Source organism: Tetranychus urticae, chromosome 3 (genome assembly GCF_039701765.1).
Source record: "Tetranychus urticae isolate SD_2017Ah chromosome 3, NJAU_TeUrti_SD_1.0, whole genome shotgun sequence".
NCBI lineage: Eukaryota > Metazoa > Arthropoda > Arachnida > Trombidiformes > Tetranychidae > Tetranychus > Tetranychus urticae.
In genome coordinates, this window is record NC_142960.1 from 12,726,865 (window position 1) to 12,737,994 (window position 11,130).

The window sequence follows — 11,130 nt, forward strand, 5'->3', positions numbered from 1 at the left end:
GATTAGTGACATTATCTGCTTAACCAGATTTATACACCGAAAGGATTTACAATTTTAGCGTTTATCAGTTTTTTGTTAATCTTTTTGTATTCGACACGTCTTATTGGTTTATGCGTGAAACATGGGAAATTTCAGAAGACAAATAGACAGGAAAATTAACTGATTTAATCTGATTTAGGATTGAATAAACAAGTTGGATGAAGGATTTGTATCGCCATCTATCGTCTAAAAATCAAGAGCTGATCAAAGGAAAAATCTAGAGAATAATTAAAGATAAATAAGATTACTTAATTTTACGGTTTATTTGAGTCAAATTTTAATTTAAGATGTTGGTTTATTATCTAGAAAAGCAGGGCTTTGATGAACCGAATCAAAATTGTAATGATGAAAAGGATCTGATGATTTGTGAGGTAATATTTGATTTGCCGCGTTAAAAGAGGTTTGAAAATGAATAGAAAGCTTAACCAACCAATGAAAAGTCGCCAAGTGGAGTTGCCTTTTAAACAACAGTTCATTGGCACAGCGGTTCATCTAACTCACAATATTTGTTAGTTTTTTCATTTATTAACTAAAGTGATTTCGTTTTAATTTCAGTTATATTTCGGTAAAGTCTTTTTTCATAAAGTATTCACCATTCTGGTGGTTTAATTTATTCAAAATGACATCTTTCTCTATCAATTTGATCCTTGTTTCTACATTAGTTGTCTGTCTCGGACAATTTGGTTTCTCGCTATATTCACCATCTTCTTCAGTTGTTGATCTTACACCTGCTAATTTTGATGACAAAGTATTAGATTCTAAAACTATTTGGATCGTTGAATTTTTCGCTCCATGGTGCGGACATTGTAAATCGTTTGCTCCTGAGTACCAAAAGGCTGCTGAGGCTCTTAAAGGAGTTGTCAAAGTCGGTGCTGTTGATGCTGATGCTCATGGATCTCTTGGCCAAAAATATGGCATCAGAGGCTTCCCTACTATTAAAATTTTTATTCCTGGTAAATCATCTCCTATTGATTATCAAGGTGCAAGGACAGCAAAAGGTTTAGTAGATGCTGCTTTCCGTGAGTTGCGACAAATTGTTGATGAGCGAGTTGATGGTGGACAATCAAAATCCAAATCATCTGGGGGTAAAAATAATGTTATTGAAGTCACTGATGCAAATTTCAAAGAGAAAGTTCTCGAAAGTAAGGAACCTTTCTTATTGGAATTCTTTGCTCCTTGGTGTGGTCACTGTAAAAATTTGGAACCAGTTTGGAGATCAGTTGCTGATGAATTAGCAGAAGAAGGAGCTCCTGTCAAAATCGGTGCACTCGATGCCACTGTCAATACTATTACTGCTAATGAATACGGCATCAAGGGTTTCCCAACTATCAAACTGTTCGTTGATGGTCAAGCTGAAGACTATGAAGGAGGACGAAGCCGAACTGACATTCTTGAATATGTTAAGGCTAAGATCGCTGATCGCGTACCTCCCCCAGAAATCGTTCAGATCACCAAGGAATCAGTTTTGACTGATTATTGTGGTAAAGCTCAATTGTGCGTAGTCAGTTTCTTACCGCACATCTTAGATTGTGATTCAAAATGCCGAAATGATTATCTAAATGTATTGAAACAAATATCTGAAAAACATAAGAAATATGGTTACCTATGGACAGAGGCTGTCGCTCAACCAAAATTGGAAGAGGCTTTAGGAGTAGGGGGCTTTGGTTATCCAGCAATGGTTGCTCTTAACATTCGTAAAATGAAATACTCTACACTTAGAGGATCTTTCAGTGTTGACGGAGTTCACGAATTCTTAAGAGACCTTAGCTATGGTAAAGGATCATCAGTGCCAGTTCCAGGAGCCAAATTACCCACTATCGAGTCAATTGAACCATGGGATGGTAAAGATGGTGAACTTCCTACCGTGTCACCTTCTGATGAGCTTTGAAATTAATAAATAATTTATGTTTAATATTTTTCATCGAATGAAACTTAATCCAATGTAAACTAACTAGCTTTTTTAATTGAAACTTCAATCCGTTTAAAACATATTAATCCGTTTAAATGCGTTAATCTGTTTAAATGTTTGAAAGATCGGTATAAAAGGAGAACCATCCAAACATCAGAACCTCACTTGTTCTTAACAACAACCATTGTCACTTTATTGATATAAATTTATTTCAATTTTTTACACCACTTTCTATAAAGTTTTATTTAACCATGTTTGCTAAATTATTATTTGTGTTCATTTTTATCACCTCATTTGAATGCATGATCAATGCTTCAGAATCAATTGAAGAACTCGAGCAAGAGATGAGAAGCCTCCCAATCAAGTAAGATTCACCTCTTCATGAAATAAATACGTCTAACCCAATCACTAATCAAATTAATATTTTCTTTTATTTACAGAAATCCTTTTGAGCTTGCCAAACTCTTGAATTACGTTCGTAGCAGTGTTGTTGACAGTCAAACATTTCGGACAATCAAAATAGGAATTACTAACATAATTGGAGGATGTGAATGTAACAACAAATCTACCGAGCGACAGAAACCCAAATCGGCAGAGAAAAAACCTTTCTATGTTAGACTTGGGTACAATCCGAATAAAAACGTTGAAATGGCTGAAGGTCATATTTTGGTGAAACAAAAGGATTTACCATGAGCACTATGTGATGAATGTAACATGTAATTTTTGAAATATATTTCAGAGTTTAATAAAATTTTTGTATATTGAATTTTGCTTTTGGTGTAATTTATTTAAACAATCCTAAATCATATTAGGCGCTTAAAAGAGGAAAATTTGATTGGCTTGGGAAGATGAGAATTTGTTATCAGACATCAGCTGATTTGCTATTATTATTTGTTAAATTATATTAGGTGAGTTTTACGAGTTACATATTTCAAATTTGAAACATTAGTTCTTCGTGCTGTTCTTTCTCACATCGCTGGTCAACCCAATCGTTCAATCATCATGTCGGACCCTGATTTGGTCAAAAAAGTGCGTAAAAGTACGTAAGAATAGATAATTGATACAATTGATCAACTAGATTTCTATTAATTTATTGTATCTTTGTTCGATTTTTAAGCTTGTGAAAAAAATACAGAAAGTCTTTACATGATTGCCAATGAACCAAGTCTTGCCTGTTATAGAATTGCTGAACATGTTTACAAGAACGGTCCACATATACAAGAAAGAGAGGTAAGTTTCGTTCCATTGTTTTGGTCAGTTAAATTGAAACAAAAATCAATCTTACTTCTTTATGTTTATTTCCTCTATTAGGTTGAAATGAAAAAGTTAGAAACTCAATTGAAAGGTGCTTGTTATGACTTGGACTATACTGTGAAAGCCGTCAAATCCATTCACAACAGCAAAGATACTTTTGCGTCTATCAAAGCTTTATTGAAAGATGCTTTTTTCTACAAACAACAAATTGATTATGACAATAATGTGAGATATCGAGTTGCCAATAGAGGAAACAACCAGAAAAGGCCTGCAGTTCAACGTTTTTCTGGATCATTTGATATTCCTTCATTTATATCATCTCATTTACCATCTTCACCATCGACTTCTATGATGTCTTCCCTGGCTCGAGCTGATTCCGTTCCTCAACCAAACTCACAATCATTTAACAGCAAATCACCGTCGTCATCATCATCTTCATCTTCTCTGTCAACAAAACAAGATCTACAGAAAGCTGATGCAAATCAACCTGCTAAATAAATGAATAAGTTATAGTATTCATTCAAAAAAGCTTGGATTGTTCAATCAAGCCAGAATATTTTCTGTACAAAAATATCACAAAGCTTACACAATTCAAGCAATCAAATTTTTAATTCACCATTTTAGTCAACAATCATATTAACAGATTTCTTTTAATTTTAATTCGCCTTCTGAGCTTAATGAAACTCAAGAAATGCTGGATCACAAATTTGAATCTTATCCAATAAGAATGTACAATATGGTTAATCCTGATCAAATTCTCAAGACAATACAAGTTAAAGAAAGACAACGAAGATGAACTCTAAAATTGTACATCCTAGTGAAAGATATTTCGAGAAGGCGCGAAACAGATGGAAAAATAATCGATTTTTCAAAGCTTGCCAAAGGTCCAACAATATACTTACCACTCCCAGTTAATGTGAAGTTGAAATATACCAACTCCCATATAAGTCTTATAATGGTATATATTGCATATAGCTGAATGTTGATCCCTTTCTCATCATCATCATCATCATCAAAATCCTCTCGATAGAAACTTGTAAGATATACTTAACTCTGTCAGCTGCTTGTTATGTCATGATACTTACCATTGAGTCGACGTAGACTTGCTAGCTTGATATAAAAAATATCGCTAAAAACTGAATGAAAATATCGATTCTATGTTTAGTCAGCCAAATGAATAACCCTGGATGAAGAATCAAAGAGAAAGAGAGAAAGAGAAAATCAAAAAGCTTGTTTCACCTCCAAACAGTGACTCACATCAAATGTATCACATTCAAGTGAAAAAATGGATCTTAATGGAAACAATTGACTTTCATTTCGCATGTTTTCCAAATGCACTGACCATAGCTTATAATTGGGTATTTTAAACAGACTCTTATTTTTACATCTAATTATTTATACTAATTGTAACCAAATTGCTGTATGCTTATGATTATTAATCTCAATGACTAATGTTTGTTATTTATTTTGTTACTATGATTTAGGTTTAAATTTTACAATTTCCTGTTTTTTATTGGTCTACCGATTATTTGTCAAGCCATCATTCTCAAGACACAATCTGATTAATGAAACGGGTGAATCAAGTATATTGTATATTCAAATTTGGACTATTTTATTATAATCATTCATCGATGAGATGAACTTTGAAGTTTGCTACTTAATCACCTGTATTCAACTTCTTCCCTTACATGTTCATCATGTTAATTAATTTTGAAATTAATAGTCATTTTTAACTACCAGTTAAGATTGAATGTTACCACTTGGCGTTGCGATTTAAGCATGGCATTAAATGGATTCGCCAATTAATCAATCAATTGAAAGTTATACCCTTATTGTGACTATCATTTCAATCATTAGATGAGTCACTTGAAATGTGAAAACACTTGAGACAAAAAATGAACCCTGAATCAATTGTCAACTCTTTCTCAGCGGAATAAGCTGTTTATCCAATTCAACCATTATTTTATACAGAAAATGTAAAAACAGCCGACAAGTTCAATTAGAAGTCAGACAACGTTCTGAGTTAAGTTAATTATAACCATAAAGATAAAAGATCAGTAAACTATTAAAGACAATCAACAAGCTGGCAAAAATCATTACGAGTCAAGTTGTACATTTACGCTTACAATCATGCATTGTATTCAATATATGGTGAAGGATAGCCCAAGAAATTTCATTGTTGATTCAAAAATAGCCAAACAATCTTAATTAACTTTCATCTGCAACTCATATTTCAATGTACGAGCCAGTACATATATTTTGTTACCATGTTATCGACAAGGTTAACATTGATTGTTCAAAATGGTAAAGAATTGTTTCTTTACAGCTGATCCATTTGCATCGGAACAATAAAAAGGTATTGAAATCTAATTGCCATGAGGTGAATCCATACAAAATCAGTTACATAGGTAAAAAATATATATAATAGCCATGAGTCTCAGATAACAAGTATAATCACTAAGCATAAACTTAAGATTTAAAATGGCTATGAATAGAACGAAAATAGAAAGATAATCAAGATTGATCCACAAAATAAAGATACAAACACATAAACAATGGTGAAAATAAACTAAAAAAATAGAAGACCAAGAAATGACAATTTACCAAACACAAATCATTGCTAACCAACAGATAAAGTATACTCTAATAGATTGAACTGATTTCTGTTAACATTTCGAAGCAATTTGAATCAAAATTACAATGTATAATGAAATTTAATTCAACAGTTAATAAAATAGTTACAATTTGGAAATCAAAATCATACCTATGAAAAAGGCAAGGGGTAATCAATAGTAAAGATGGCGTAGCAGACGCCCAATGCTTTAATGCACACAAATTGAAGGCAAAAAAGCAGTTCTGGGCTGGTCCAATTTTCAGTTTAATTTTCTAGTTGTTGTCAGTACTTCACAAGCGAATCTCATCTTTTATTTTGATCAACTGAATACTTCATTTAAATCACTAAATTGTTTTTTTACTGTCATTCTTTTATCATACTGTGTTAGAGCAGAGCAATTAAATTTTATCCAGTTTCTGTCTTATCTTACGTCTTCTATCCATTTAACTTGTTTCATTCTCTTCCATCTTTATTTTCTAATTTTCCTTATTCCATTCCTATTTCTGTTTTTCTACCTTCCTTATATCAATTTTCTTCTCCCCTGTTCCATCATGTCTAACCTAATTGACTCTAGTTTACCTGAGGAAGATAGTAACTGGCCTGAACAACAGCCTGGATCAAATCCTACAAATATTTCAACTGGATTTGGTTCTTCTCCATTTGATGATTATGCTGTTAAAGATATGGACCTCACCAATGAACCTTTTGGATCATCAAATGTTCCATCATCAGGACCAACACCATTTGTACCTACAGTTGAAGGAGATCTATTGAACATGAGTTCCGAGGAAATTAAATCAACTCCACAAAGCGTTCCACACAGCGCTCCACAAAGCGCTCCACGATCACCACCACCACCACCACCAGTATTTTCACAACCTGAACCAACAATTAAAACTGAGCCAACTTCAACTATCCAGCCTGAAGTGAAACCAGTCGTCGACATTAAACCCGAGGAACCTAAACAGCCTAAATCTGAAGCCAAAGAAATTAAAAAACAAGATGACAAGAAAGATTCAAAATCAAAGAGTGACGAAGCACCATCATCAAGCTCTCATTACTGCTCTTTTTTGACAAGAAATCCTCATAGTAAGTAATAATATGCTTAATTCACCTCCTTAGATTAAATTTTTAAATGAATTAAATGAAGCAGAATAAATGAAAAACCAATAAAAATAGAAGAAGATTTGAACGTCAGAATGATTGTTCATTAGAAAAAAAAGGAAGGTTTTTGTTTGTGATGCTGCTCCCGCTGGTTGCTTAGTTGGTGTTATTTATTTGTTGATGGTGATGCAGCTCTCAACAGCTCCAGTTATTCACACATCAGCGTCCTGGTAACATCAATTATACGTGTTCACGTTTCATTTCATTGTGAACAATCATCAAGACCAGATCTCTTTGATCTCTCTCCAATCGTTTAAATACTCACCTTTGTTCTACATGGTTGATTATTTATTATAAAAATTTTTATTTTAGTTTTCTCATTTTATTATTACCAAGTTTCTCCATTTTCCTCTTGTTTTTAAATTTTTTATCTGTGTGTTGATTCTTCTATAAAATAATCCAATTAAGATGAGCAGAAATACAACAAAAAATGCCCCATCTCCACCACCAAAATCCTGCGATTCAGGTTAATAAATTGTTTCTTACGTTTTAGTTTTCAAATCTAGTTTTCCTCCTGTCTCAATGTTACCTACCATTATCTTTTTGTTTCTCGTTCCACACAAAAGTCTTCTCAATATTTCCTCTTGCATTCCAGTTGCATCTTGTGTTTAGCTTTTTCCCCTCTTTTTCCCAATTGACTGACCAATTGACTTTGGTCTATTCTGTAAAAAATCTTACAATCATCTGTATTTTATATTTGACTGTATTTGCCCTGTAGAGACTTACTTGTTTAAGAAGATGGAATCAAGGGACTTGGGTTAGGGGAAATCTCTTTCTCTCTCATTCTTTCTCTTTCTTGTTTCTTGTTTGGCTCAAAATAAGGGGTCTGTATTAGTCAGAAAAGTGATGTCGTAGTAGATTCAGTTACCATTAAAAGAAAGCAATTGGTAGAAAGACTACCATTGGCTTATCCTCGTTTCTCTTTGTTTCACCTTGCTGATGACGATAAAGGTGACGATAATTATCTGAAACGTGTTAACGTTGACTAATGTCATGCAATGAATCCAAACATTCCCAACTGAAATTTCCATGAATGTCTGATCTATTGTTTAGTGTGGATCTTTTTTTCAAAAAAAATATATAACATTCCGTTCCTTTAAATAGGAAATTTTTCTTTTGCTTATCGTGAAACGAATTATAACGAATTTCAATTCATACTAAATAAACATTTATTTTCTTTAACCCATTTTAGTCGCCGATCTGGTCTACTGGCGTGATCTGAAAAAAAGTGGAATCGTTTTCGTTGCTGGCCTGTTATTACTTCTCTCATTGGCATGTTGTTCAATCATTTCTGTCATCTCGCATGGCTCTCTGTTGCTCGTTGGATGTACCCTTGCCTATCGAATCTACACCAACGTAATGCAGGCAGTTCAAAAGACTGATGAAGGGCATCCTTTCAAGTAATTTTTCTTTCCAATCATCTTATTACAGCTTATTTTAGCTTCTCTTCTATCCAATTTTTAACCTTCACTCGTGTTCAGATTGAATTCTGAACCGCATGATTGCTCCGAAACTTGTTCTAATGTCATGTCTTAACTTCTTTTTTTCTCTTTATTTCTCCTTTTTTCCACGTCTTAATTCATCTGGCTCGTCTCTTATCCACGCAACTTTTTTAGAGAATATATGGAAATGGATATCATTCCGTCTGAGGAGAAGTTTATCGAGCTGGTTGGCAAGGCTTACAACCCTCTCAAAGTCACCTTAATCAAGCTTAAAAGTATCTTCCTCATTGAAGATTATGTCGATTCCATCAAGGTACTCATTATTCCTGTTTCACTTCCACCACTTCCTTTTTACTCGTTGTTCCCTAATCTACATTTTGTAAGGAAAAGGATAGATTACTTAATAAGTCTCAACGTGTATTTTTAACCGTCAATCAAGGCCATTCAACATTATGCAATTATTCAATTTATCATTATCATGCTCACACACTCATTGTGTGACTCTTATCGAGTTAGATTAATCAGCAATATTTACTCAACTAACCAATCTATATTTGTTCAACCAGTTCCTTTTCTCAAGTAACACTTCAAAATTTTTGTTAACTACTATTGTTTATACAGAAAAGGAACCATAAGATGATTTCATTTTTTTAGAGCAAATTCTAATCATGCTTTTTCTCCTTTTTTATTCTTTAGTACTCCGTCTTCTTCTGGTGTTTAACATATGTCGGAGCTTGGTTCAATGGAATCACCCTGGTCACCTTATTTTATCTTGGTCTCTTCTCAGTCCCCAAGCTTTACGAGATGAACAAGTCCCAAATTGATGTTCATCTTGCTTCTGTTTGCACTCAATTGGAAGGTCTTTGCTCACAGTGCGTATTCTAATTGCTACCATCTATTTGCCACGTTCATGTCCAGAACCATGATGCTCTATCATATACAGTCATCCATTACATAGATGATGAAACCATAAAGAGTTGTTTCTTTGCTTGATTCTTTCTCTTTTACATTCAATCACATCAATGAGTCAGGTTCCTCCCAGGTATTTCATTGAGAGATGTACACTTTTCATTTTAGTCTCTTTAACTGTCTATTTAAACATTTCCCATTTAGTTATACCTTTATCGATTCATTCACCAGTTTATGTTTGTAAATTTGAAGTGAGCGGCCATTGACCTTTGATAGACAATTTTCTGAGCTTACATTCAATTCAATCTTTGTAACTTGGAGACAAAATTACTCTTATTGGCCCGCCCAAAGTAGACTCTCTCCCTTTCTTTGTCTCTCTCTTTTTTACTTTTTTAATTATCTCAACACCTAAAGCGTATCTCGCTTTGTTATGATTCCTCTCTAATGCAACATAACAGCTTAGGATTCAGCGTCCATTTTTAGTATCATCACAGGATAGCTTTGTCATAGCACTTTGATTTTTAGTATTTTATCAATCTTTAGCAAAGTTTTTTTGTGGATCATTCTAATTGTAGGTATTAAGAGATACATTGTCTTCATTCATTCATTTATGATTTACTAATGAGTTTTCTAGGTTTTCGCTTAGTCATATGTACTATCAGAAAACATTCATAGCTTAGACCTTGTAATTGTTTCAAAGGTTATTTATGGTAGTCATTAAATGTGACAGTATCTATTTTCGCTTGTAGAAAATTTCTGTGAATTTGATTCATGATCCGGAAATTATTTAGTGATTTGTAGCTTAATATGGTTTACATTGTATTTCCACTTTTTCATTTCAATTTACATGTAAACAAATACCTTTCCAATGATCTATGCCTCTTTCATTATATGAATTGGGAACTGATTGCGATCAAAAAATGATACAACTTTATGATTTCCTACTTTAATAATAGAGCATCATTTTACGTTTTGGTTTCATTACGTTTTGAAAACAAATTATAACTAAATTTTTCTCTTTTTTACAGAGTAAAAACAAAATTACCATTCCTTGCATCCAAAAAGGAGAAGAGCCAGTGAAATTGAAATTCACGTGCAAAAAATATTGTATGGAAACGTTTATATAAAAAATACGCTTACCTAACTTAAAAACAGTCATACATACATATATACACTTACATATACTTGCATACTTGAATACAATTCCACTTTAAACGCGTTATAATCGATTAAGAGTTCATTAAGAATAAAATTAACAAAAAATTTTGATAAATTTTAAATAGTCTTTAATAATCTATGTAATTTTCCGGTTATAAACAATTGAAGGATATAAACATAATGTAAAATAATTATCAAAAATACAAGGATGGCAATGATGGCAATAGTGAAGATGGGTAATATTATGATCGAGCTGATGGTATAAACTGTCATGTCCACGATAAAGTCTTCCCAATTGTTCCAAAAAGATATTCCAAGTAACGAAGTGAATTTCCATCGCACCAGAGTTTGGAGAAAGTCATAATAATGGATGAACAATATTGATAAAATAATCAATGAACACAATTTAAAAGGGAAATGTGGCAAATTGAGGGTAAAATTCAGAGACTTGAGTAGATGGTTTGATGGCGAGAATATTAATTTACAGTCCATTTTGCTGGTCGTTTGAGCTTTTGTCATCTTAATAAATAATGGCACTTTGGTTAAAAGGATATGTGAATGTTGACTCGACTAGACATGAGATTCAAATAAAATGCAGCAGGTCGAATGTCGTAGGTTAAATTATCAAATCTGCCCCCATT

General features: G+C 33.0%; 4 protein-coding genes across 7 annotated transcripts; all 4 read left to right on the top strand.

The window, feature by feature from the left end:
- Nucleotides 1-602: 602 nt before the first annotated feature.
- Nucleotides 603-2,168, top strand: CaBP1 (Protein disulfide-isomerase A6 homolog CaBP1). Its single transcript, XM_025160388.2, has one exon. The coding sequence runs from the start codon at nucleotides 659-661 to the stop codon at nucleotides 1,925-1,927; it is 1,269 nt and encodes a 422-aa protein (XP_025016156.2). The 5' UTR covers nucleotides 603-658; the 3' UTR covers nucleotides 1,928-2,168.
- LOC107359809 (uncharacterized) lies at nucleotides 2,121-2,714 on the top strand. The gene is made up of 2 exons (XM_015926380.3): nucleotides 2,121-2,312; nucleotides 2,389-2,714. Exons 1-2 carry the CDS (start codon nucleotides 2,200-2,202, stop codon nucleotides 2,639-2,641), a joined length of 366 nt encoding a protein of 121 aa, XP_015781866.3. The 5' UTR covers nucleotides 2,121-2,199; the 3' UTR covers nucleotides 2,642-2,714.
- A 142-nt stretch (nucleotides 2,715-2,856) lies between these two features.
- On the top strand, nucleotides 2,857-5,298 carry LOC107360097 (BLOC-1-related complex subunit 8). 4 transcript variants are annotated; one of them, XM_089268523.1, is made up of 5 exons: nucleotides 2,857-2,987; nucleotides 3,066-3,178; nucleotides 3,260-4,238; nucleotides 4,368-4,560; nucleotides 4,687-5,298. In XM_089268523.1, exons 1-3 carry the CDS (start codon nucleotides 2,951-2,953, stop codon nucleotides 3,698-3,700), a joined length of 591 nt encoding a protein of 196 aa, XP_089124649.1. In that variant the 5' UTR covers nucleotides 2,857-2,950; the 3' UTR covers nucleotides 3,701-4,238; nucleotides 4,368-4,560; nucleotides 4,687-5,298. The 4 variants fall into 4 exon arrangements, with proteins under 4 accessions (XP_089124649.1, XP_015782206.2, XP_089124650.1 ...); XM_015926720.3 differs by having other exon boundaries at nucleotides 3,260-4,560; XM_089268524.1 differs by lacking the exon at nucleotides 4,368-4,560.
- Nucleotides 5,299-6,087: 789 nt separating this feature from the next.
- On the top strand, nucleotides 6,088-10,611 carry Rtnl1 (reticulon). The gene is made up of 5 exons (XM_015926359.2): nucleotides 6,088-6,905; nucleotides 8,173-8,380; nucleotides 8,597-8,735; nucleotides 9,119-9,294; nucleotides 10,360-10,611. Exons 1-5 carry the CDS (start codon nucleotides 6,368-6,370, stop codon nucleotides 10,409-10,411), a joined length of 1,113 nt encoding a protein of 370 aa, XP_015781845.1. The 5' UTR covers nucleotides 6,088-6,367; the 3' UTR covers nucleotides 10,412-10,611.
- The last annotated feature ends 519 nt before the right edge of the window (nucleotides 10,612-11,130 follow it).